This window comes from Acomys russatus, chromosome 17, assembly GCF_903995435.1.
Source record: "Acomys russatus chromosome 17, mAcoRus1.1, whole genome shotgun sequence".
Taxonomy (NCBI): Eukaryota; Metazoa; Chordata; class Mammalia; order Rodentia; family Muridae; genus Acomys; species Acomys russatus.
This window is the reverse complement of record NC_067153.1, coordinates 46,371,095-46,397,014: the sequence shown is the minus strand read 5'-3', so window position 1 is coordinate 46,397,014 and position 25,920 is coordinate 46,371,095. Positions and strand designations below refer to the sequence as shown.

At 50.7% G+C, this 25,920-nt stretch overlaps 1 protein-coding gene across 1 annotated transcript in view; it reads left to right on the top strand.

Moving 5' to 3' along the window:
• The window catches only part of Efcab6 (EF-hand calcium binding domain 6), a 164,244-nt gene that overhangs the window by 133,301 nt on the left and 5,023 nt on the right, over positions 1 to 25,920 (top strand). The window contains exons 25-29 of the mRNA XM_051159414.1: positions 1,674 to 1,869; positions 4,585 to 4,776; positions 18,414 to 18,641; positions 24,267 to 24,506; positions 25,721 to 25,871. Coding sequence (XP_051015371.1) covers positions 1,674 to 1,869; positions 4,585 to 4,776; positions 18,414 to 18,641; positions 24,267 to 24,506; positions 25,721 to 25,871 — 1,007 coding nt within the window. The remainder of the gene's footprint in view (positions 1 to 1,673; positions 1,870 to 4,584; positions 4,777 to 18,413; positions 18,642 to 24,266; positions 24,507 to 25,720; positions 25,872 to 25,920) is intronic.

The following is a 25,920-nucleotide window of genomic DNA, read 5'->3' as shown; positions in this document are numbered from 1 at the left end:
TCGTTAAGACGTGCTTAGGCCTGATACTTTTATAAACAGCACAAAAGGCCTCGGAGCTTCCTCGCCCCACCTTTCAATGGGTGATCAACTTTTCTGCGTGTTGAAGCCTTAATAAGGATCCATCACTCAGTCACTTGTTCCTCCTCAAAGACCCTTTGATGATAAACATCTTGGCTATTGGTAATTACATGTAGATTATTCTTTCCCAGATCCAGAATAGACTTTTCTAAACCCTAGCAAGGAGGCTTGCTTAGGCATTTGCTTTATTGCTGCATTTTAAGACAGCGCTGGCAGCTCCTCCCTGCACATGAAGCTGCGTTGATTGTCTGTCTCCTTGTGTCCCTGTCACGTGGTCCATGCCAACACAGGCAGGCTGGGCTGCTCCACAGCTGCAACTTGCAAAGCTAGGCTCTCGCCTCCCCTTCAGAGTCCCCGGGAAGCTTGTCTGCTGCTCAAGCTTTCACACTTTCCTACTCAACACTTGCTCCCACCCAGCTGACAGAAAATCCAGGCACTCAAGGGCCCCAAGGATTTAACTACAGAAGCATCAACTTTTTGTTTGTATGCACACGCATGTACATACACAAAAGTACCCACACATGGGTGTTCTGCCTTTTTTTTTTTTTTTTTTTTTTTTTTTTTTTAGAGACAGAGAACTGGCCTATAACTTGCCAAGTAGGCTGTGCTAGCAGGTCCCAGGCATCCATGCGTCTCCTTCACGCCACACTAGCCGCACACCCCCTTTTATACAGTTCAAAAATCAGGTTCTTGTTCTTGCTCGGCAAGTGCTTTCCCATCTGAGCCGGGAACATGAAGGTGTGAAACTTTCCTCCTCATCACCATTGTCTTCAATAAACACGCTGGGTGTCCGTGGGGAACTCTTGGGCCTTAAGTTATTTCAGAATTTAAAAGGAATTGTTTCCTGGTCCAAGTCGAGGACACGAAGGGGCCTGTCATTGCTTCACGGATGTCCTTGTGGGGACATCTGTTGAAATGAAATTTTTATCGAGGAAATATTAAGCTAGATAGATTTTGCACAATACCCTTGGAGAGCTTTGGGCTTGACAGACTCATTTCAGCCAGGCTTGGAGAAGAATTTAGTGTCTCTGCCTCAGTTCCCTAAGTCCCTGTGCTGTCTCTGATGGCACCTCTCTTCCAGCGCCACACCTCCCTGCACACCCCATAGTTAAGGCCTCCGCCATGGTAGAAACTTCTTGTCCAGCTTGTGGCTCAGCTGGCCGCTGCCCAGTCACTTCTGCCATCCTCATCAGGCTATCCTCCCACAAATGCCCCAGGGGTGGGCTAGCATCCTTACCCAGCAACCCTTGCTGCTGCCTGTTCTCTGAAGCTCTGAGCCCCATTATCCAGCCATTAGGTCTCAGGTCTTCAGGACAGGACAACCCATGGCCTCACCTCTGAGGCCACCCTCACTCTTACCTCCCATGGCCCTCACCCTGTTCATGTGTGCTCATCAGAAACCAGCAGGGTGGGCATGTGCCAGCAGGGTGGGCACCAGCCTCTTTAACTCATTCTCTTCCTCACACTGCCCCTGTGTTGTGCAACTGTTTGTTGAGTGAATGAGTAACTGGTTTTTGGTTTTGTTTGTTGTTGTTTTTGCTTTGTTTTGTTTTTTTTTTTTTCCGATGACCCTGTTCTTTTGTTTTGTGGGGAAGCTTGAACATCAGTGTGCATAACAATTGCATCAACACCATCGACTTCTTGAGAGCACTTGAGATCAACAGGGCAAGCAAAGCTCAGCCAAAAGAAAAAGAAGAAAGCATGCCAATCACCTTCTCCAGGCTGAACCCCCAGGAGGTGGTGAAGAGCATGCAGGCTGTTGTGGACTCCTCCCAGCCTGCTTTGTTAAAGGTATGGCGGATTGCAAAGAGCCCCCACCTTGTAAAACTCACCCCCATCCCTCCCAGAGGCCCCCAAGCCCTGTGCCCTACAACCCATCCACCTCGTCCCCGCTCTCCTGAGCATCTACTCAGTCTAGATGAGACTGCCAGTTGGAGCAAGTGTGTCTCCACTGTCGCTCTGTAAAACGCCACCCTGCCTCTGCCCAGCCCAGTGAGGTGGTTCAGCAAACACCAGGCACAAGCTGAGGCCACGGGGTCTGGCAGAGGGGGTGAGGTGAGGCCAACACCTGGGGCTATGCTCAGACCTCCACACTTGGCACTTTGGCACACCTGTGCCCCCATTCATACACACAAAGGTAGAGGCTGGGTGACAGTGGCTCACACACCTCAGAGCCCTCCATGTGCTCAAGCAAGTAGTGGAGATAAGCGATATTAAAGTGCCCTTTAAGAGGTCGAACAGGACAGGCTGCACCACAGAGACTGTTGTGAAGGGGGCATCTGAGGAGAAGGGTGTTCCCCCGATCACTCAGTGTTGTCCCATTTGCATGACGTGGTACCTCAAGCCTTGCTGGTGTCTCTTGAAAGAGTTGGTTTGGAACTATGCTCCTGAAGGTGTGTCCTAGCCTGGCCTACAGGTGCCTGAGGTGATGACTGTCAGCTAGACTAATGGATTGCTGGAGGCCACTAGGACCATGTGGACAAGGACCTCACCAGGAAAACTTCCCCCTCCTGCCCTCCCAAACACAGCAGAGGCCTAGCCTTCACAGAACCAGGGTTCTCCTTGCACTGACAGAAGCTTCCAGAACTCTGTAGACAGCCATGCTTCTGCCTGCGAGCTTTAGGTGGCAAACCTTATGAGATGCCATGGAGTTTTCTCTCTCCTGGAGCACACATAGCCTGCAGATTATAAAGCCCTCACAGGCAGAGAGAGGCTCCCAAGGCCTCCTCTAAAATTAGATTTAAACTTGCACGTGGTTTGGTTTGGTGTGAGATCGAGATCCATCTACCCCCTCGGTGTAAGGAAATAACGTGGGCTCTTGCACCCAAAATGGAGTTAGCAATAGGGAAAGAAGCAGGAAGGTGGGTGTGGCCTAGCCAGCTGGGAGATGCTACAGAACTTGGCCTCTGTCCTACAAAGCAGGCATGGCCAGTATCTAGCTATCTGTGAGGACTTAGCATCCTAGGTCGTTAACCAGAAGGAAAGGGAAAGGCAGCTTTGTGTTGCAGCATCCTTGTGAGCTACAGGAGGCCAGGCGCTCCCAGGCTTGTCAGTTTGGGGACTAGCTGAGTCTCCCAGTTTCTACACAGCTCTTTGGAAGCACCATGCCAGAACCAAACTCCCACGCTCATGCTCAGGGTTGCTGTTTGCCCTTTGGGTCTCAAGTGGCACAGCTTGGCATCCCTCGGGATGTTTCTAAAGATGGGGACCGTGGTCCTCAGGGAGGAACCGCAGTGGTTGCTTCTGGAAAACGTTCTCTATGTGGCATGAGACTGCACAGCAGAGAGCACAGGAGGTGATCTGCAGGGTTGGGGGAGGCTGAGGGTAGGGAAGAGAAGGAGGGGTGAGGCTGGTTCAGGATGGCCACCAGAGAGGACAGGGTATGCAAATACATCGCTATGTGCCACTGCCAGTGCCACAGGCCTGCCTTGATTCCAGACAACATAGCAACACGGTAGCCTTGCAATGTTGTATAGATGTCAAAGCCCTTCTCTGTTCAGCTCCTACGACTGTGCCATGGCTAGCAGGCTGAGGTTACACACGGACCCCAGGAAGCTTCAGGCCGGGTGGGCAGAAGGAGCTGGACCCACATCGCCTCTCAGGTCCCTAGAGCATCACTGTGTCATCTCCTCACATCACATGGCTTCTCGCATCCTGACAGCACACACTGTTCATTTTGCTTGGATCTTCTTTCAGGTGGCTGTGCACCTGGTACCCACCCACATCCCTGTACTTCCCCAGCCAAAGATTTGCTCACAACCACCCTTAGCTAGGTCTGCCTTTATGGAGAATGTGTGCTGAAGCTGAGAGAGGTCAAAAACTTAGCTGAGCAACTTCACCCAGGATCAGGGACTATCCCATTGTGTGCCCCACTGTGCCCTGCTGTCTCAATAGGTGCAGGCTGGAAAGCTCTGTAGTGTTTTCTTTCTTTCTTTCTTTCTTTTTTTTTTTTTTGTTTTTGTTTGTTTTGTTTTTCAAGACAGGGTTTCTCTGTGTAGCCTTAGCTGTCCTGGACTCGCATTGTAGACCAGGCTGGCCTTGAACTCACAGGGATCCACCTGCCTCTGCCTCCCAAGTGCTGGGATTAAAGGCGTGTGCCACCACTGCCCGGCTCTGTAGGGTTTTCTTACATATACTCCCTGCCGCAAGGGGTGCCTAACTAGCATAGAACAAGAAAGAAGGCTCAAGGGAGCTGGGCTCGGGAGCTGCAGGCACATCAAAGTTTTACTTTAAAAAAAATCATCTTAATCTATCACTTGATACAGATTTCCCAGTGCAATAAGAATGAATGATTTTGTTTCAAGAGACGGAAAGAATGTGCTTTTTAATAGCGTGTTTTGTTTTTTTTTTAACACCTTCTCAGTTGATGGCTGCACGGCTGGACCCGTGGCTGGTTGTGATAACCGCACCACTCAACCTGTGGTGCGTGGGCACAGCCCCTCAAGCGTAGGCCTGGAGATTGCTTTGCCAGAAGCATCTACCAGCTCTTCTTCTGTTTTGTTTTAGGCATTTTCTGCACTGGATAAAGAGGACACGGGGTTCGTGAAGGCTATGGAATTCGGGGATGTCCTGAAGAGCTTCTGTCAGAAGCTGACAGACAATCAGTACAATTATTTCTTGAGGAAATTAAGAATTCACCTGGCACCCTACATACACTGGAAGTATTTCCTGGAGAACTTCAGCTCCTTCCTGGAAGAGGTAAGGCGTCCTGCATCGCAGCTCAAAGGCACAGCTGACTCTAACGTTGTCCTTTGAGCATCCCAGAGGGAAACCGATCATAATAAGCTGTGCAGACGGAGTGCTGGAAGGGAAACAGTTTCTGCTTTGTGGGGAAATGTTCTCTTTTGCTTCGAAGAAGTCTGGGAGCTTGCTTTCATTTGGTGGCTGTAGCGTTCGAAAGACTTTAGATCTCAGAAGATGACCTTGGCATCCAGAGAAGTGAGGCCTACTGGGGCCAGGCCAAGGGCTGCGCCGGTAGAGGCCCAGGCAGAGGCACAGGTAGAACATCTCCCTGGGAAGCCAGGTGGGCTTCATGAAGGGGAGATGGCAGTGGCTGTCCACAGGCTCTTCTCTCTATTGTACTGGAGAGGGACTCTGATGTACCTGCCACTTACTGCCAGGTTGCTTCCTGTGGCTACATTACATGGGTCGCGTCACTGACAGAAGTTTCAGCCTAGTTGGGTGAGGAGACACCATTTCCACTCAGCAAGCTGCTGGGGGAGTAGGGACACAGCTGCTGTGACTTCTGCCTCAGTGGAGGGAAAGTTAAAATGTGGGGCAATAGAGGGGGTACACTGGATAAACCAGGGAGCTTGCACTAGCTGGGGCTAACGTCTCTGAGCTGGGTGGTCCGTTCTTGATGTCCTTTGCAGTTGGCCAGCCTATGTGAGACTGTGTGGCGAACACTCAAGTGCACTGTCCTCAGTCAAGTATTGTGGGTAGGGACCTACAGAGGAGACAGCCAGAGCAGGAGCCTAATAATTACTGACTGCTGAAAGAGGGAAAACCAGACTTCTCCAAAGACAGACCCTCCTGATAGGTTATCCAGTCTCAAGCGGTCAGTGCTGAACACCTACACATACAAGCAGCAGCAAGTGGTGCACTCCCTCTCAAATTCATGAGTTTATTAGACACCACCTAATAATGTGCCAGTTTTATAGGTGAAGACTCTGGCCCAGAGATGCTGGGTGGTCCTCTTGCCTCAGCCTCCCAGACTCGGGATTACTGTCGCGGGCCAGCATACCCAGCCTTTCATTCATGTTAATACGTTGGCTTTAGCTCATTCACATAAGCTGTAATAAAAAAAAAATCTCCATATTAAATGGAAATATTCTCTGTTAAGAGCATGCTAGTGTTCGTGTGTGTGTGTGTGTGTGTGTGTGTGTGTGTGTGTGTGTGTGTGTGTGTTCCCACTCTCCTGCTGGGAGCATGTAGGATATCTTGGGATTCCTCCCTGATAGGCAAAGCCTCTGTGCCTCTCCTTTTTAGCACACATGAGTACGCATACACCTATGTGATTCATGCATGTAACCAGGCATGTGCAAGCATGCACGAGGACACACACTGCTGTTCCATGTGAAATATCCATTAGTCCTGATGCTGCCCGCAGTCTCTTAGGTGGTTATGCAGTGCGTGCCATTGGGTGTAGCACACCAGACTCCCTAGTGCTCCCACGAGCCCTGTTTTCAGCTGCATTAGCCCTGCCTTGGTGTTAATGAGTCAGGCTGCGAAGATTTCAGGCCCTTGTCCCCTGGGAAGTTATGAAGACCTTCTGCTCTGTGGCATGATTTTGATTGTCACATACAGTAACCGTTGCTGTCCCCTGGCATTGTGCATTTTGTCACACTGTTGTGCAGATTTTGGAAAAGGCAGCAGTCATGTGAGCCCCGAGACACACACACACACACACACACACACACACACACACACACACACACACACACACACACACACACACAGTGACTTGTCACTACAAGAGAGCAGTGAGCTCTGGCTCAGCCTGCATGCTCTCTGTGTGCTTCCTCATTGTTAACTGGGTGAGGGGAGTGGACAGACTGGCTCCACCAGGCCCTGCCCCTACCTGTCCTCCCTGCAAGGAAGGCAGTTTCCAGGCCAGGGCCTCTGCGCTGCTTTGAAGAGGGCTTTGCCTGCTTTTAACGCATTTGGAGCTATGCAGAGTAGAGGGGGCACGGAAAATGTAATTGGGTGTCTTGGCTTTTTCCACTTATATGAAATGGTGCCATGTCACCTATACGTAAACTGCTGGTGCTTGGAAACATCCCCATTGTCTGTCTTACTCGTAAGCATTGAGATTTTCCCTGCTTTTGTCTCTACGATTTTTTTTTTTCTTCAGTGAACACTTTTCTTTGTAAATCTATGTCCACATTTTACAGTTTTCAGTGCGTATGGGGTATTTGCATGTGTGTATACCTGTTCGTCTGTGTGGGCATATGTGTATGTGTGTGCATGCATGTGGAGGCTGGAGCCTGATATCACGTGTCTTTCTCAATTTCCCGCCACTTTATTTCCTGTGGCTGGGTCTCTTGATGGTCAGCCAGTCTAGCCAGCCAGCCTCCTGGAGGGCTGCTGTCACAGGCGATCTGCTACACCTGCCTAGTTTGTTGTTGTTTTAATTTAATTTTTTTGAGAATCTTATTAGTACCATAGTTACATAATTTCCAACCTTTCCTCTCCCTGCTCAAACTCTTTCCAGCCCCTCCCACTCCCTCTCAAATTCATGAGTTCTTCTTTAGTTATTATTGTACAAGCGCATATATACATATACACAGAAAGAGAGCAAGCGAGACAGACAGAGAGAGCCTGTTGAGTCCATTTGGTGCTGCTTGGATGTGTAGGTGTTCAGCGATGACCGCTTGAGACTGGATAACCTATGGGGGGGGGCGCTCCATCTTTGGAGAAGTCTGCTTTTCCCTCTTTCAACAGTCAGTAGTTGCCTGTACCTCTTCATCTGGGGCGGAGCCTTGTGAGATCCGGGCGCCCCCCCCCCATGCCCCATCCACAGTGGCACATCTACTGATGTCATCATTCAGGTCTTGTACAGGCAGCTGTATTTCTGAGATTTCGTCACTGCAGGTTCCCTGTCGTACATAGAAGGCACGGTGTCACAGCAGGCTTCTGGTCCTCTGTCTCTAGCAGTGTTACAGCCCTCTCTTCCACAGTGTTCCCCCCAGGCTCAGGCAGAGGGCTCTGTTACAGATGCCTCCATTGGGACTGGGCGCCTCCCAGTCATCTGTTGTCTGAATTTTGACCAGTTCCGGCTTTCTGTGATGTCTCCGTCTGTGATGGTCTCCTGTCGGATGAGGGGTGAGAGGCTGCACTTACCTGTGCATGCAGGGATAAGTGTGCAGAGTGCAGTTGGGAACGTGCCTGCCCACTTTCTACATGGGTTTTGGGATCCTAATTCTGGTCCTCGGACTTGCATGAGGAGCAGTTTCTCTCTCGATGCCTCCTCAGACCCCAGATGTCTACATTTTAAAGAATCCTTGAACAAAAATGCCTGGCATCACTGGGAAGGACTCTCTCTATGGTTCTTGAAAGCAATTCCCTATTAGATATCTTTGAAACAATTGTCTGCATTAGATTGCGTCATCTCAAATCATCATTGTTTTTAATGTGGTTGAATGTGGACAGTGTGTGTGGCTTCAGGGAACCACCTGCATCTGTCATGCACCATTTAACCTGAACTCATAGCTTTGAAGGGAAGAGTTGAGACTGTCTCTCTGCTGAGCGGTGTGGCCTCTCTCCTGCATGCAGCGGTGGGTCTGTATGCAGCAGGGTTTGGGGTCTGCTCGAGGTTTTCGGCACTCTTGTTATTTATTTTAAAATTATGTGCATTTGTATGTGTCTGGAGTATGTGTATACACACTGTCCAGAGAGGCCAGAGGTGTTGGATTCCCCTAGAGCGCAAGTTACCAGAAGTTATAAATCACCTGATGTGTGGTACCTGCCTTCCAGAGTACGTGCTCCAGGCCAGGGCACAGGGAACAAGGGTAGGTCACATGCCTGATGCTAGGGTGTACTGCAAAGCAGGCCTGTGTGAGAGGGAAGCTTACAGGGCGGGGCCTTCCCAGAGACAGTTAGGACTGATGGAGGCCTGCAGTCGGATGGGAGAGCCTGTTGGCATGGAGTCGCAAAGGCGAGGTCAGCAGGGAGGTTAACGCCGTCCTGGGTGTGCCAGGCTTAGGGTCCTACAGCTGTTGAGTAATGCCATCGAAGGTGGAAGTGTCCAGGTCTGCTCAGGCTGTACAACAAAAGATCCGTGGAGGCCCGATGTGGAAGAGGCAGAGCCCATAACCTGGGGTGGGGGCTGCAGTCCCGTTATGACTCAGCAGGGGGCAAACACCACTAGGGTTCTGCCCGAGGCTCTTGGAGCCCCTCACTCCAGCTGTTAGCAGTGGTGATTCTCAACTTCCTATACACTGTGACCCTTTAATAGAGTTCCTCGCCCTGTGGTGACCTCTCAACCATAAAATTATTTTGTTGCTACCCCATAACTGTAATTTTGCTACTGTTAATGAATCGTAATGTAAGTGCCTGATATGCAGGGTAGCTGCTCCGCACGCCCCACAGGTTGAGAACTGCTATGCTGTGGGTTCTCTCTATGAGCATCAGCCTCACTTCCGGGCACGCTTTGTCCAACACCCTGTGAGCGTCTGGAAGAACAGCCAAAGGGATGATTATCCAGAGTGCTCAGCAGTGGGACACTGGGAAGATGTCAGGCCACAGAGGTGGCTGCTCCCACCCTCTGTATACCTTCCTTCACTAGGGATTAATGACCACAGCAAACCTGGTCTGGGGGATATACCGGAGGGGTAGCCGTGCCCTAGTCCTGCACACACCCCAACCCTCACTCCCGGGTTCTGAAGACACCTGGCTGAGAGATGCACACCTAAGGCCAAGTGATCCAGAAGATTGTCAGGATGACAAGCTGAGCCAGGGACCACAGGCTTAAAGGACCATCAGGCCCCTGTGTTGGGAACCATAGCACGGGTACAGTGTGGGTGTTACCTTTACTCAGTGTACTCACCAACTGGGACAGGAAGCAGGGACACAGAGGCCACCTACCAGCTCTTGAGTGCTTTTCAGGGTGCCTTGCTCTGGGGACTCCCCATCCCATGTGATTGGGGAATTGGGGAGGGGGGGCCAGGCTTTTGTCGCCCAGCCACTACAACTTCATCATGGGCTCTCCACCATGAGGGAAGGGCTGGGGGACTTGTCAGCTCAGCTCAGCAATGGGACACCAGCCTCCTTTCCCTCTAGGGGACGCAGAGGAGGCAAATAATTAAAAAGAGATTACAGAGTGTAATTAAGGAAGCCAGTTACCTTCCTCCCAAAGGGCTTCTGCGGAGAGCAGCCCCAGCCGAGGCCACTCGATTCTTGGCCGGGTAGGATCGTACTCACGCCCTCAGTAAGACCTCAGGTGTACACAGAGAGTGAAGCCTCTGTGTGAGAGCTCAGGCTCTCAATGTCCCTTCTCAAACATGTTTATGGTCTTCTATCTGGTGGCCATTGTGCAGGCCCATGGGACTTGCACCCTTCCCACAGGAACCCCTGGAGTTCTGTATCCCAGAGTCCTGGCTCCACACTGTGGTTGGTCTGCCACAGCCGCTCCTGCTGCCAGAAGCACCGGTGTAGTTGGTGCTTAGCAAGACGCAGGGTCAGGCCAGAAGAGCCAACCCAAGGCTGGAGTGCCACTGTGGGCAGGCCCAGGAGTCTGCCTGTGAGCCAGGCCTGAGGCACCTCCTGTGCACAGCCCACTCACAGGAAAGCCACTCCCATGTTTACAGAGGCCAGTGGGCCTCTGAAGATAAAGGTGGCCGCAGTGTTCCTCATCACTGGAAACCTACCATGGTGACTGCAGGATAAGACACTTTGACCTCCTCGGCACTCAGGAGAAATGAAAGGTGTTAGAGTTAAAATGTGACCCAGTGGCCAGGTTAAGAGGACAAAGCAGCAAGCCAGAGGCAGGCCCCCTCTGCCTGTCCCTCCCCACCCAAGCTCCCTCTCACCTCCAGAAAAGCATTCCACAAGTGCTTTGTGCAGAGAACAGCAGTACCTTACCTGAAGAAAATCACGCCTGCTCAGTGTAATTTTGTATCCTACCAAGTAACAGAAACAGGCTCATCAGTGACACTGCCAGCAGGGACCCAGGGTCACTGTGTCAAGGAAGTCCTACAGAAAATAGCTGCAAGTCTGTCTCTGTCTCTGTCTCTCTCTCTGTCTCTGTCTGTCTCTCTGTCTCTCTCTCTCTGTCTCTCTCTCTCTGTCTCTGTCTCTCTCTCTCTCTGTCTCTCTCTGTCTCTCTCTCTCTGTCTCTGTCTCTCTCTCTCTCTCTCTCTCTCTCTCTCTCTCTCTCTCTCTCTGCTTAGCTGTACTTCATAGCTTCTCACACTCCAGGGCAAACTGGGTCCAGGCATATGATGGACAAGGGTGCACTCAGAGGACCCCACTGAGTGATCCAAATGACTCAGCTTCACAGAATTGGCCACGGCTATTCCTAAAAAAAAAAAAAAGAAAAGAAAAAAAAACCCAGAAAGTTCCATCGCTTGGCTCCTGTGGAAGCCTGACTTTGGATAGTGCTGAGAAATTAAGCGCATAGAAACAAATTGCACACCCAATGATTGTACCTGGCCAGCCACTATCACCTTCTTGTCACCACAATCAGATGTCACCAGACAGGTGGGCATCAGACAGGTGTTGCGAGCCAGCCGTGTTCTAGGCGTTCCCACAATGCTCTTGGTTAGTCCTGACCAGATTGCAAACACGCTGCATTACAAGGGAGGAAAACAAGGTTCAGAGAGCTGTGGCATCCCCCCAGGCCTCAGAGCTAGACATCTGGGGCTGGAATCAGAACCCCCACAGCTTGGGAACTCACATCCGCAGTCTCTCTCCGGGAAAGTGGTAAAGCAAGGGCTGCTTCGCTGTCTGCCCGCAGGATGGGTACACAGATTAGTTGTGCTGTGACTGACAGGGCTTCTCATATCCCCGGCTGCCTCGGCCAACTGTCTGTATTGGTATCTAGTCTATTCCACCCGTTTGTGCTGAATGCTCGACAGTGATGTGGTCAGTGGTGTGGAATTTGAGTAGAGGAATTTATTAGCATTTTCATAAGCGACTCTGCCCCCTGAGTTTATTGAGTCATCAAAGGGCCAAAGGGGGGCCTTTGATTCTCTGAACTTCATGGCATTTTCATGCTCTAGGAGGGTTTGTGAGGCGAGAGTCTGCATATATCTGGGCAGATTCTGTATGAATGCCCACTCTGTGCCAGAGGGGAGCTGGAGAGCTAGGAGAAGTGGGGCAGTGAAGGAGGGAGGGAGGAGAGAAGTGAGGAATCGGGCAGGACTGGTGAATCTGGAAGGGCAAGTTAGAGGCTCAGCTCAGACCCATAAGGAGGAGCATTTGTGTATAGTCCCAGGGCCCGGGAGGCAGTGCACTTCAGGTGTGGTCAGGGCGTGGAGGATGGGAGAGAAGGCCAGCAGACCCTGTGGGCTAGGCCATACCCTCTTGTTCTCTCCCTGTGGGCATTTCTGAATGTCCTCTGGGTCAGAGGTCTTGGTCTCTCACTCACGTTTCTAGGAAGGTACCTGGTACCCGCCCTGTAGTGTTTGTGAATCTCTGAATCTTTTGCCCAGGAGGCTCTTGTGTTCTCCTGCATGGCTGTGTCATGAAACATCATGGACGCCTACTGGCCTGTTTCAGGAGTGAGACCACTTTGAGATCTGTCACTGGCAGGGGAATCCTGAGGACAGTGTAAGTCCCACCCCTGCTGCTGGCTTTCATAAACCAGCAGGCCCCAGACACTCAGGATGACGGGAGGATCACAGAGCCCTATGTGGTCTAGCCTGCACCCTGTAAAGGCAGCAGAGCTCAGTACGGGTAGCAGCTTCCTGGGCGGGGCCTCAGTAAGCACTGACAGGGTTGATTTAATTCAGGGCCTCTCCAAAGATGTCCTGGAAGCCAAGAATTGCCCACGCACAGCTGTAGTCAGTAGCCTTAGAAGGAAACATCTCTCTTGACTTGTGATTTGCTGGCATGCCCATCATGACGGAGAAGGCGCTGTGCCAGGCAGCAGGCTGTGGGCAACTCCATGGTGAGGGCAGTTAGCTCACATCTCCATGGATCAGGAAGCAGAGAGGGCTAGAAACCTAGAACCTGGCCTAGGAATCTCATGCCCAGTGACATACTATCTCCGGTCAGGACCCACTTCCAAATGCCCCCACAGTATCCCAGTTGGGGACCAAGTGTTCAAACACATCAGACTGTGGGGATATTTTGCATCAACCTTCATGGTCCTCACACCACCAGGACACTTGGGACGGCACCTGGGGTGGTGGTGTCATGCCTCACCACGCAAAGTCCTCAGTCTTGACACGTGCCTGGTACAGTCTTCCCTGGGTCATGAGCCACGCCCCCCCCCCCCACTTCCTACAGGCATCCCAGGTGGTCAATGAGCATCTTCCTCCCAGGGCTTATACTTCATTTTCATAAAGATTTGTAATGTTTCTTCTTCTTCTTTTTTTTTTTTTTTTTTTGGACAGGCAGTTTTACCGCTATTGTTATTTTTAGATTCATTTACTCACTGTAAATACAAATGAAGAAACAGTACAATTAATTTTCCTGCTAATCAAAATATTTGATCAAATGAAGCAATTTTTCAATTCTTGGAAGTAATTATAGGCATTCTCTAGAAGGAAGTGCCGAGTTCTGGGCTGTTTCTAATTAGAATCCTCTTGCTACCTGCTGAGTTCTGGGGATTGTAGGTGGGGCTGTAGGGCTGTCTCTGAGCCCTGAGAGCAGAGCTGGTTCTGTGAAGTGTGGTCAGATGGGCTAGCTCTGACCTTTGTAGCACACCCATTCATACACCAACAGGTTTCTAAGCCGACTTTGGAATGGGCCTCCCTAAGCCACCTTTTCTGAACCTGCTGGATCTAGGACAGATTATCACCTCCTCCCACGTCATCAGTGCTTCAGTGATATAAAGGTCACCAGGAGCTGGGCTCTTCTTCCTCAGCTGTGTCCTGAGACTACACACACACACACACACAGAGAGAGAGAGAGAGAGAGAGAGAGAGAGAGAGAGAGAGAGAGAGGAGAGAGAGAAGGAGGGAGAGGGAGAGAGAGAGACCCTATCTTGTGACTCCTGTTCTCTGTTCCTAGCCTCCTTTACTGTAATGCTGGCTGCTGGTAGAAAGTATCTCCACATCTAAAGACAATGGTGGTGTCTTCTCCGATTAGAAAGAACATTCCTCTTAGTTTATGGGGGGGGGGGGAGCACAATCCCCTCCATTCAGATGGGACACAAAAGTGCCAGACCGAGAGCCATCTGTTCTTTCTTGGCGCTCACGGGTGTTCAGCAAGGCTGCTGAGGGCTAAGCTGAGAGGCAGTGGGAGCCTGAAGGCCAGAGCCCAGCAGGCTCTGTGCAGAGCCCAAGGAAGCCTAGCTCTGCCTCCATGGTTGTATGAGATCGATCGCTGGGTGGTGTTGGTGTACATATGAGGCAACAGTGCCGCAGTGGCCTGTGGACCTTTGTGCCCATGGTCTGCAATAGTTTAGAGGTGATGACAGCAGTGGTCCCTGTGGGTGGGCTTTTAAAATGACCTTTCTTTGTGTGTTTTCTGAGCGACCTCAGTGGAACTGCAGGCAGGACTCTGGCACACAGACACACATCTCATCTCTAGTTGGCGTGAACTACCATGTGAACGAGAGGTTGCCCGTCATCTTTTCTGCCTCCTCAGGCCCTGAGTGTCATCTTGGACACCATCACGGTAGCCTATTGTCTGGCTGCAGGTGGCACATGCTTGTCCAGTCCTGGGTTAGAATGAGGACCACTCATTTGGTTCCACTGTACTCCGACATCTCCCCTAACTCCTTAGGGACTCTCTCCCTGAGAAACAGAGAACAGGAACCCTTGCTTTATATCAAGTTTGTCAGCGTGAGAAAGAAAAAGCAAGCAAAGAGTCAGAGAGAAGTGTGACAGGAAACCAGTAGGGGAGGGGACAGGTGGATGGGGCTCCCGGGATGGAGACAGTAAGGACACGGACTCCCAGGGCACTGTTGGCACCTGTGGTAGGAGCCCTTGGCTGGAGCAGGCTGAGTGAGGTCACAGAATGCAGGGGCCCATTGTGAGGATGGCCTCTTGTCTTGGGGGCTCTGAGGGGCTTGCCTTGATGGGATTGGCACTTCTAGAAAGAGCCTCCTCAGAGGAGCATGCCCAACATGGGCAAAAGAAACTAACACAGTGAGGTGAGAAAATGGGGGCTGAGCCGTTGGGGTTTGTGGGTGGGGTTGGAAAACAGGCCAAGTGGCTATGTGCAAGCCTTTGGGCTAGACAGAGGGCTTCCATCAGCTGAGGCAGATACCATGGAGGGGGGAGGGGTCACGCTTTGCTGTTGGTGCTCAGGGCAGAGGCATCTTCTTTGATGAAGCCGATGAGCCCTTCCTGTTTAGGCCCCAAGCCTCACCGAGGCCATCTACTTAAGACAGCCACATTGTTGTCCAGCCAGTGCTGTGACACTGTGGCAAACAGGCCTCTTGATAAAAGCCTCCCCAGAGGGGGCTGATGTCCAACCACCAGTGGGTAGAGCCAATGGCCACCAATACAGACAGAGTCTCTGCCAAGGTCTCTGACACTCACTGGGTCACAGTGGCATCCAGCTTCTGCATCTTGTGGGTCTACTGGATGATAGAACCTGGGGCTCTGTTCCTGTCACTAGACTTTTCTAAAATTCTACAGCAGTGCATTTTTTATCATCAATATAACTGTCAAAATGCCCACTGACTCCCATCCTCTCTATAGCCAATGAAAGTGTGTAGACGGGGAGAGGGGGGCCATGTGTATGACCTCAGCCGTAATTCCTCGGGAGCCGTCCTCCTTGTTTGAAGATAGGATCTCTCACTGGCCTGAGGCTCCCATGAATCCCAGGGGTGTGCCTGTCCCCACATCCCCTGTGCTGGGATTGTAGGGGTGCACCACTCTGTCTGCCCACCTTTTTTTAGGGTAAGACCTGGGAACCTGGTTCAGATTCTTGTGCCTCTGTAGCAGGTGCTCTGCCCACCGACCTGTCTCCCTAGGCCGCAGAGAGGAGTTTTTGGAACTTGAAAAGGGGCCTTTGTGGCTCGAGTCGGACTTTTTTGAATCAAGAACATGGCCTCGCTCCCTACTCGTCCCAGCCAGTAAATGCAGGTTTCTCTCGGGAGGCTCGGTGGCTCTCGGGATCTCACCCGTGTGCTCAGCAGCCTGTCATTAGTGTGATATGGAATTCTCCCTCACTGCAGCTTGTAACTCGTCATGGCTAGTGCCTTTCAAAAGCAGGTACTGTCTTTTGTGGTTTTAGCTCGAAGCGACTTGACTTCTCTAACAAGAATGACGTCTTCAGCATTTTTCTGTTCATTTTGTCTTATCCCAAAAGGTGGGCCTTCTACAAATGGGTCTAGTAGGCAAGGTGTAGAAATGCATGTCTGGCATCCTACCACGAGGAAGCTGGAAGGGAGGTGTGAGGGGAGGATGTTGAGTGGGGCTAGCCTGGGCTACATAGATTAAATCACAATAAATGAATGAAGCCCGACTACTCAGGGCTGGCGGTGGCTAACAATGCTGCTCAAGCTGGGAGAACTGGGCTCAGCCATTGGAACCAGGGCAAAGGTAAAAAGGCAGAAACAACTGCACAGGGTTATTATTTCCTGACCATCCTCTCACCGTCCTCTCCTCACGGTCACCTCATGGTCAGCTGTATCTCCCCTCCCCACCCCCAGTAAAGGAGGAAACAGGCAAAAAGTGGGCAAGCTCCTTCTTGTTACACCTCCCAGGCAGGCAGTGGTGGAATGGAATCGAGACTGGCCCCGGGCCAGCCTTTCTCCCATACTGAGCTGCCCCCAGTGTTTCAAGTGTGCTTTTGGCTTAGAGGCTGGACCCCACCCTCTGTTCTCTGGGTGCTGACACCCTGTGGAAGGGCAGGGATGCCAGAGGAAGCTGAACGCTGGGACTTGCTCCTAACCATTTGGATTCTGAAATGCATGAGACACACCAGCAATTGTACTTCAATTGGCCTCCGGCGAGAGAGTGATACCTGTTTACTTCCCAGACGAGTCCAGATGGGTGTGTGGGCACCTCTGGCACCCCTGGAAGTGTGTGCCTGTGTTTCTAAGGACATGCTCAGCTGCCATCAGGGCTTGCTGCAGTTTCATAAAACGTGCTGCCAGGCAGGGACAGAGTGCAGACATCACTGTTGGATCACTTACAGGGTGCTTGCTGTCGGATCCTGCTGATTCCTTAGCACTGCCCTGGTACCCACAGTAAGGGCCAGTGTCAAAGCAGGAATCATGAGCAGACCCTTCATCAAGATATGCCAGTGCCGGTGCCGGGCCAGGGCCGGGCCAGAGCCAGAGACAGAGACAGGGACAGCGCCAGGGCCAGGGCCAGAGCCAGTGCCCGGGCCAGGGCCAGCACCATGGCCAGCACCAAGGCCAGGGCCAGAGCCAGGGACAGCCAGGGACAGAGCCAGGGACAGGGACAGTGCCCGGGCCAGGGCCAGCACCAGCACCAGGGACAGAGCCAGAGACAGGGACAGCACCAGGGCCACTATTCTTGCACTGGATCTCTTTCCCCTTGGTTCTCACTGGGCAGGTCTCCTTTGCCGCCAGAGTGCCACTGTCCCTTTCCAGGCCTACCTTCCCTCAGCAAGTAGGTATTTGCCAAAGCTGTTTCTCGCCTTGTAAGAGACTAAAGCCTCTACCAACACACACCTTTATCCTTTGGGTCTCCCAAACCTGGCTTCAGCATTCTGCCCAGTCTCCCCAGAGACCTGACCTGACCAGCCCCCAAATAAACAGCCCCTGCTGTTGCATGGGCCCTTTTCCGATGTTTCACGAGTGACGGACCCCTGGCTTCCCACTCGGCCCATCTATCACCATACTGAGGTGCCAGACACTGAAGGTGGGGCTTAGCCCTCCTCGGACCCCCAACTGCAAAGCCCTTTTTGCCTGCTCATAATTATAAAGAGCCTCTGGCTCAGTCCAGGAAGTCCCTACTTCTGGCCCAGGTTGTACAGGAGAAGAGTACCATGGACAGCTCCAGCCACCCATGAGACTCCTGGGGGATCCAACCTAAGTCCTTTTGTGTTGTTTTAAATGAAAACCTCAAAGTTTTATTTTACCAATAAAGACTCAGGAGGCAGAAGCTGGGGTGAAAACCTGCTAGCTCAAAGAGGCAGAGAAAGCACCCAGCTGACCTTCCTACTCAGCTCACGTCCCAATGGAAAAGGCCCCAAAAGCTCACCAACTTTTAATCCCTGTCAGCTGGTTTCTTGCTCTGCCTCTTGACCTAGGGCTAACTTTATTAAATCCTGAGTACAGAAAGCTCTTTGATTAAAGGTGTGTGTTAGGGCTCAATTGCACCCAAACCAGGTTTTTACAGTTCACATCTCAGGGATCACAGTGGGACGAAAGATCCAGCAACACTTTTGCTAATCCAATGTGGCTAGCATTTTCCCAGCCTCCCCATCCCTCCCAAGCCCTTGCATGTGTTAAAAGAACCCAAAGACAGCCATCAGGAGAGGGGACAGGAGCGAGTATATGGCATACCCTCCCCGGGGCTTCTCAGTGTTCCACAGCCTACCTTCTAAGAACAGAGTGCCCCCCTGGGGACCACTTTCATGGCGAGTGAGCCCAGACTTACACAGCTGGGCTGACCTGCCATCAGAAGTCATGGCACATTTGTCCTCCTTTCCCCCACTAAGCCATGCCTCCCTGCACCACAGACACAGGAGGCGCCGGCTGTTTCCTCGGCGAGATTGATTTTCATTTCCATTCTCTGCAGACCGCCGATGAATGGGCAGAGAATATGCCGAAGGTTCCGCCCCCCACATCTCCCAAAGAAATGGCCAACAGAGACATCCTGGCACGGGTGTACAAGGCAGTGACTTCCCACTACCACACCATCGCCCAGGAACTGGAGAACTTCGACACCATGAAAAGCAACACAGTCTCCAGAGATGAGTTCAGATCCATCTGCACCCGCCATATACAGATCCTGACAGACGAACAGGTAAAGAGCATGGCCGCTCACCCCAGGAGCAGACAGTTCTCCGCATGTTTTAAATGTTTAAGGTAACTTCCCCCTCCCCCTCCCCTAATCCCTCCCCCTACCCTACCCCTTTCTCTTCCTCCTTCCCCATTTCCCTCCCCACTCTTCTACCTCCTCCTCCCTCTTTTTTTCTCCCTGTTCTCCCTTCCCCTTCCCCATCCCATCCCCTTTTCCTTCTCTTTCCTTCTCTTCTTTTCTTCTTCATCAATAAGCTCCCCCTATACAGCTCTTAATAACCTGGAACTTGTTTTGTAAACCCGACTGACCTTGAACTTGGCTTGATCTTCCTGCTTCTGCCTCCCCATTGCCGGGAGCACCTGCTTGAGCTGCCCTGCCCTGCCGAGGTCTTAGTTTGTTGTAAATCATACTGAAACTCACAGGAGCTTTTGTTGCTATAACAGCTATGAACATTTCAGGCAGGATGAGCTTCAGGTCCCTTGTGCTGTTCAAATCAGTCCCAGCTCCCAGTCTCCTGTATCTGTGATCATCTGGTGCCAGGATGATTGACAGCGCCTTCCCTCTCTCCGTTACACCCTGGGGCAGCATGCTGTGCCAAGCATGTTGGGGACGGTGCCAGAGTACTAAGTGCTACTTCTTAGCTGCCATCTTGCTACCATGACCTAGCTTCCTTGCATGGTAAAACCTTATCTCACACTCAAGAGGAATCTAGCCCCCCTGACTTCCAGAGCTCTATGAGTGGGGGAAAGGATGCAACCTGGAAACCTGTGGGTACAGTCAACCTTCCAGAAGAAGAGGCCGATGAGGATGATGTGGGTCTCAGAACTCCCACAGCTCCTGTGTGTCAAGTGCAGAGGTGGCCTGGGTCTCCTCTGTTTGCCTCTTGGCATAGATACTGTGTCTCACAGGCTCTGTTTTTCTCCTTACCATGCCCTCTGTAGTCACCTTTGACCAATACATTCCTAAAGGCAAGTGGAAGGTCCCCGTAAACCCTGCCTCTTTGTTCCTTGTGAGGTTTCCATTGCTGTGATAAGACACTATAAACACTCTTTAATGTTGGGCTTATGTTAGCCACTAGGAAGGCCACTCCTAAAGGTAAAGTGGGATGGCTGTCTGTGATGCCCCTGGACTCTTTATCTTCAAACACCCCTTCTGGCCATCCTGTTTGCCCATTCTCCTTGGGCCCACGTGCATGACCATCTGCCTTTTGTTCTGCTGTGTTCCTCACTTGACTGTCAGGTGCTCATTCCCACCTCTCCCTGCACTGAGCTCTCCTGAAAAAGCTGACTTCATAACTAAAGGCAACAGCAGTGCAACAGCTCCCAGATAAACTCAGCCTAACAATGGCTTTCAGCGAACTAAAATCACCCACACGTGGAAGGAGCAGTTGCTATGGATAAGTCAAGGCTGCAGATATCAGAACTGTTAGTGACCACAGCTGATCATGTTAAAATCAAGAATAAGAGTTAGCAATGAGGAAGACATGATTAACAGACAAGGAAAATTGAAAAATTCAAAACAATCAATGTATAGATTAGTTACAGACTCGATACAGCCAATGAGAGCACTGAGCAGCATGGAAGTAGTCTAGTGAAGCTCCAGCAGCAGAACCATCTGGAAAGTCCACTGAGCTGCCGACAGAATCTGACTGTGCAGCTGTATCTCACAGACCACCAACATGCAAGCTGGAGATGGCTGAGTGAAAAATTGTAAATTGTCAACCATTTAATCTTTTAAAATTTCACAATTTCTTATCCATAAAAAATGTCTTGTAAAAATAAAGGCATTTTTACATAAAAAACAGAATTCACCATTTACAGATAACACTCAAAGGCCACACTTCATAGAAAGAAGAATAGCAGCAGAGGAAAGGCCTCCTCCAATGGAATAGGTAAAGAAAGTAATGCTGAACAAACACCAATGGGATCAGTGAACCATTGGGGTTTAATTTTTAGAGAAAAATAACAGAAAGGTAAAATACTAATAGCAATACTACTAATAATATGAAATCCAAAACCACCACTGAGTCACAGCAACTCAGTATCCTACTAAATCAGAAAACAAGGGAACCTGGTTTTAAAAATGGTAAAACCTGAGAGTAACAGCTAGTCATTGGCTAAGAAAGTATGTAGCTTTTAATAAAATATGTTAGAAAAAGTGTTTTTAAATCTCAATCCAACTATGTCAAGAGAATACATTTTTCAAACAATATAAAGGAAATGAGCATGGTGGGAAGCTTCATATTGACAACAGAAATAAATGGAGATGACAGCAACAACAATAAATGTAAATGTGCCAAACACCCAGTGTAAAAAGGCAGGGATCACTAGGGAAGACGTTTAAGAATCCATTTATATGCTGTTCGTTAGGCCTGCACACAAACCAGAAGTGACAGGTGTGTCAAAGATTTGAAGAAATTTTTATATACCAAGCCGACTCTAAATGAAAGAAAGGCTCAGAGGTCACGCCACTGTCACATTAAATGGACTTTAAGATTAAAAGCTATTTTTTTAGAACTTGGTATGTCTAACACATCCAAATCTCTCAGCTATTGATGGGTGAAGCTAACTCAGAGACTAGATATTCTGAGGCTAGAAGTAACAGCTGTTTTCATCAGCAGGTGTAGAACGCTTCATAATGTTCCATTCAAAACATACCATCTAGCTACTAATGACACACTTATAAAGAATGACCACACATCCAATCTCAGATAATTCTAATAACTGATAAGATCCAGTACCATTCTCTAATTAAAATCATGTCCATTTATAAGTTAATAACTCTTTAAAAACACATTCATTCAGGAACAAAAAAGCACCCGTAGTTCTAAATCAAAGGACCCAACATGGGAATAAGAGACTATGGAGCTCCATTATGATTTTACAACTATGTATCAAAATTTGGATGCAGCTAAAGTAGTAATTAGACAGAAATGTACAGTTTTAAGTGCCTATTATGGAAGGAAGAACAGCTGAAATTCAAAGCCTGCATCCAACCTATGCCAAAGCAGAGGGAACAAGAGAGCGGCAACACAGCAGGAAGACCAGAGCCAAAATCTGATCCTCAGAAAAGACTAAGAGCACACACAGGGCTGCAGTAAGAGGCTAGAGGGAAACCATGTGCAGTGTGGTCCAACTGTGTGGCATGCATTGCAAGAACTAACTGAAGAGAGGACATTGATGCTATGGTGAGCCAGTGTGTGCAAAGCAGAAAGTAGAAGAATGGACAAAGCCCTGTGAAAACATAAGCCACCAAAATGGATGCGCCTGAGGAGCCCTGTAACCATCAGAGAGACACACCAGCAAATTAAAACTTACCCTGTGGAAAACTTGGGGCCCTGGAAAGCTTACAGGCATTTTTACTTAAGCTTTTAGGAAGCCAGTGGCCCAGTTCTGCTTGGGCCCCTCTAACAAAACAAAAAGTGCACAGCTCAAGACTCCACTTATATAGCTGGCATACTTTTGATTTAACAAGACACAGGCAAGTCGAGACACGAATTGTCACCAAGGTACCTGCCATGGAATCTAGCATCACAGAACCCGAGAGGGGTGGGGTGGGGGCAAGGAAAGAGTGTACGCGTTTGTATGTGCACATATGGGAGTGCACCAAGGCCAAAAGAGGGCATTGGGCTCTCTGAAACTGACATTACAGATGGTTGTAAGCCACCATATGGGTCAGAACTTAATCCAGGTCCTCTTCACGGAGAGCCATACTGCTTTGCCTTTAGGAGTGGCCTTCCTAGTGGATAACATAAGCCTAACATTAAAGAGTGTTTATAGTGTCTTACCACAGCAATAGAAACCTCACAGGGAACAAAGAGGCAGGGTTTACGGGGACCTTCCACTTGCCTTTAGGAATGCATTGGTCAAAGGTGACTACAGAGGGCATGGTAAGGAGAAAAACAGAGCCTGCGAGACACAGTATCCATGCCGAGAGGCAAACAGAGGAGACCCAGGCCACCTCTGCACCTGACACACAGGAGCTGTAGGAGTTCTGATACTCCCATCAACAAGAGCTGGGCTCGCAAGGAGTTTTTTTGTGATGATGGGGATGGTTCCTCAGAATGCCATGGAAGGGCGGGGACTAGGTAGGGAGGGGGCAGAAGGGAGGCCTGAAATCAAGTTGCTCAGAGTGACCATCCCAGCTGGCAGAAGAGGCTGTGTCTATGAGGTGGCCAGATGGATGGACCCTGTGAGGCTCACAGTTTCTAAAAGATGCTGGTTAAGTCTGGAGACCAGGGGTAGCCTGGGCTAAAGCAAAGGCTGCTTGGTAGAACACTAGGGACCTTCTAGCCTTCACAGTGGGAGCTGGCCCCCTCCGCTGCTTTTCGACAGAATCTTGTGAATTTATAATATACTCTTTTGCAATCTTCCTGTAAGTTCTGAAATGGAATGAGAACTCTGTGAGACAGGCTTAGCAGACCTCCTGAGGGCTTCTGCTTGCTGGAGATGGAGAAGCCCTGGGCTAGTCCACCTCCAAGCTCATCAACTGTGTGGAGTCTTATTACCCATCATGGGTTGTTTTTAATTTTCTCAAAGATTTGCAATCCCCTCAGCTCCAGACGCCAACCTCTGGGCATCTGCTTGGTTGTGCACGCCTGTTTGTAAATCCCATGCATGGCCTGAGGATGCCCTAACTCTAATTCCAGAGAGGCACCCCCATTTCTGGCCCCAAGAGTAGGCTGGTGTGGCAGCTAGCAAACATTTGGGGACTTTGGACAGAGCCCAAGAATTGGTCGCTTTAAGTCATTTGCTGTGGAGAAACCCCCAGAGACCCAGGAGCAAACTAAAGTTCTGGTGACCTCTAGACTGTAAAGAGAACAGGACATTGTCCCCTGCACCAGCCCTTTGGCCTTTGTCCCTCTGGAGCTGGAGGCTGACAATCAGGCTCTATCAGCTGGGGATTTTTCAAGCAGTCAGGTAGGGGGGGACAAGAGCCCCTCTTCTTGGACCTGTAAAAGTGCTGTAGTCATCAAAGGCAGCTCATGTGGGAGGCTTCCTGTCACTTGGTCCCATGCTGTGTCTAGTTTCCATACGGTCTGTGGCGTCAGTCAGTCACCATGCAGAGCCATAAACTTCTCCCCAGTTTTCCAAATGCTTCCTTTTCATCTTGCAAGAAGGACATTTCCTACCTTTGGGATGAAATAAATTGTGAATGCAAAGGCAGCAGCTAGGCTGGCAGCACCTGTGAGCCGCTGTGACTCAGGTGTTCAGGGAAGGCTGAGAAATGAGGCCCATGGCTTCCCTGGGACTGAGGTGGGCCCTGGTTTGATTTGCATCTTCTCCTAAAATGTTTTTATGCACCACAGCTTGGTCACTGTGACTAATCACAAGATTTAATGGCTTTAAACTGCTCACTGAGGACCCAATTCAATTAAAAAATGTCCTGCGGAAGCCATGAATAATCCTCTTGTCTTGCCTTTTTTTTTTTTTTTTTTTTTTTTTAACAGTCTTCCAGAGGCTTCTATCCTGCAGAGACCAAATGGATTTTTCCCCCCGCCCTTAATTTTTTTTTTTTTTAATTGACATGAACCCTGGTCTACCTGTCACCTCCAGCCCCACTTCTCCAGGACTCCTGAGAGGCTCTAGCTGGGCTCACCCTCCCCTGGGACTGACTTGCTGCTCTTAGTTTGACAGGCTGTGGAGCGAGATGCCCGTCAACGCCAAGGGGAAACTCAAGTACCAAGACTTCCTTAGCATGTTCAACACCGAGAGGGCACCCTCGTCCCCCATGGCTGCAGGTGACTCTGGAGATTCAACCGTTGCCCAGAAGGGGAGCGGCACCCCTGAGGTCACCCAAGGGACCAGATCCACCCTCTCCTCTCCTCGGGACCTCAGATCTGGCATGAAATCACGGAGTCAACCCTCTGTGAGTTCCCAGCCTGGCACGTGTTCCATGTCACCTCCAGGCAGGTCTATGCACACAGGGGCCCCCAGGGCTCATCCCCATGGGCTGCAGGTTGATTGAGAAACTGGGCCCTGTGGGTCTCAGGGGAAAGGGCAGGGTAGAAAAGGGATCCTAGAAGGATCCAGAAAGGAAGGACGAGGAGACAGGTAGGGCACAGTATCCACGGGCAGGAGGCCTGGCTCTGTCAGGGACAGTCTCCTGACCTTGGGCATCAGTCTCCAGATGAATGTATTCCCCTTTTTCAGCTGAGCCAGGGGAGGCTAGGGTGTCTTCCTAGGCCTCACTCCTCAGTCTGACACAGAGCCCTGAGCCACAGACTGAGTCATGCCAAGCTTGCCAGGAGAAGGAGACTCCTGGGGATGGGGGTGGGTAGTAGTGGTGTGTGTGTTCCTCCCTTGCCCTTGAACAGAATGACAGAGTCTCCAGGGGGGAGCAACTGAGAGCACACTACACATGCCCACAAGGCAGCTGCTGAATGCTCACACCACACCGCGTTCCTGGACCCAGATGGCCCCAGACACGGTGCCCATCAGCTCATATGCTCAGCACTGCCTTCTGCACACCCACCACATGCTGGGTATTTCCCCACAGCTCAACACGGACAGACGTCCCCACTCATGGAGGCGCGGGGAGGGGGGCGGGGAGGCAGCAGGGGCAGGGCATTGGGGACCCAGATCTCAGGATGACAGTGTCTCTGGTCTTCCAGAAGTCAGAGGTGGCCTAGTACAAGAAGCACCAGAAGGCTAGCCTCCCGCTAGTCACCCCATGCTGTGAGGGTGATAGTCAGTTGAGATCAGGATGGAGAGACACTCAAAGGCTTTCAACATGGAGTCTGGCAAAGCTAGGGAAACATTAGGGAGATTAAGCCCAAGAAAGGCTCCAACTGACATGGCTGGGCTTGAGGCTGGAAGGGAGTTCCCGGAAGATGGGCAGGGCAAGGAGAAGGGCTGCCCTCTAAAACATGTTTATGCATTCATTTCCAAAGCTGATTATATTGGGTTAGCTTGAGATGGCTCACAGGCAGAAGTAGAGGTTACCCACCCCCCCTTTCCTGCTGTCTGCAAAGCTGACCTTCAGATCCCAAGTCCTCTCTATGGCTTCCACGACTGCCCCCCCTACCCCCGCCAAGGGAGTGACCTCCCATTGAGAGAGAGCGTTTCTCTCCCTCCCCACAGACCCCACTGGGCACCCCACCCCTACAGAACTGTGAGCCCATCGAGAGCAAGCTCCGCAAACAGATGCAGGGCTGCTGGCGCGAGCTCCTAAAGGAATGCAAGGAAAAGGACACAGACAAGCAGGGGAGCATTACTACTGCTGAGTTCCTGGGTCCGTTTGACCCCACCCCCACCCCCACCCCCACCCCTGGGGAGATGTG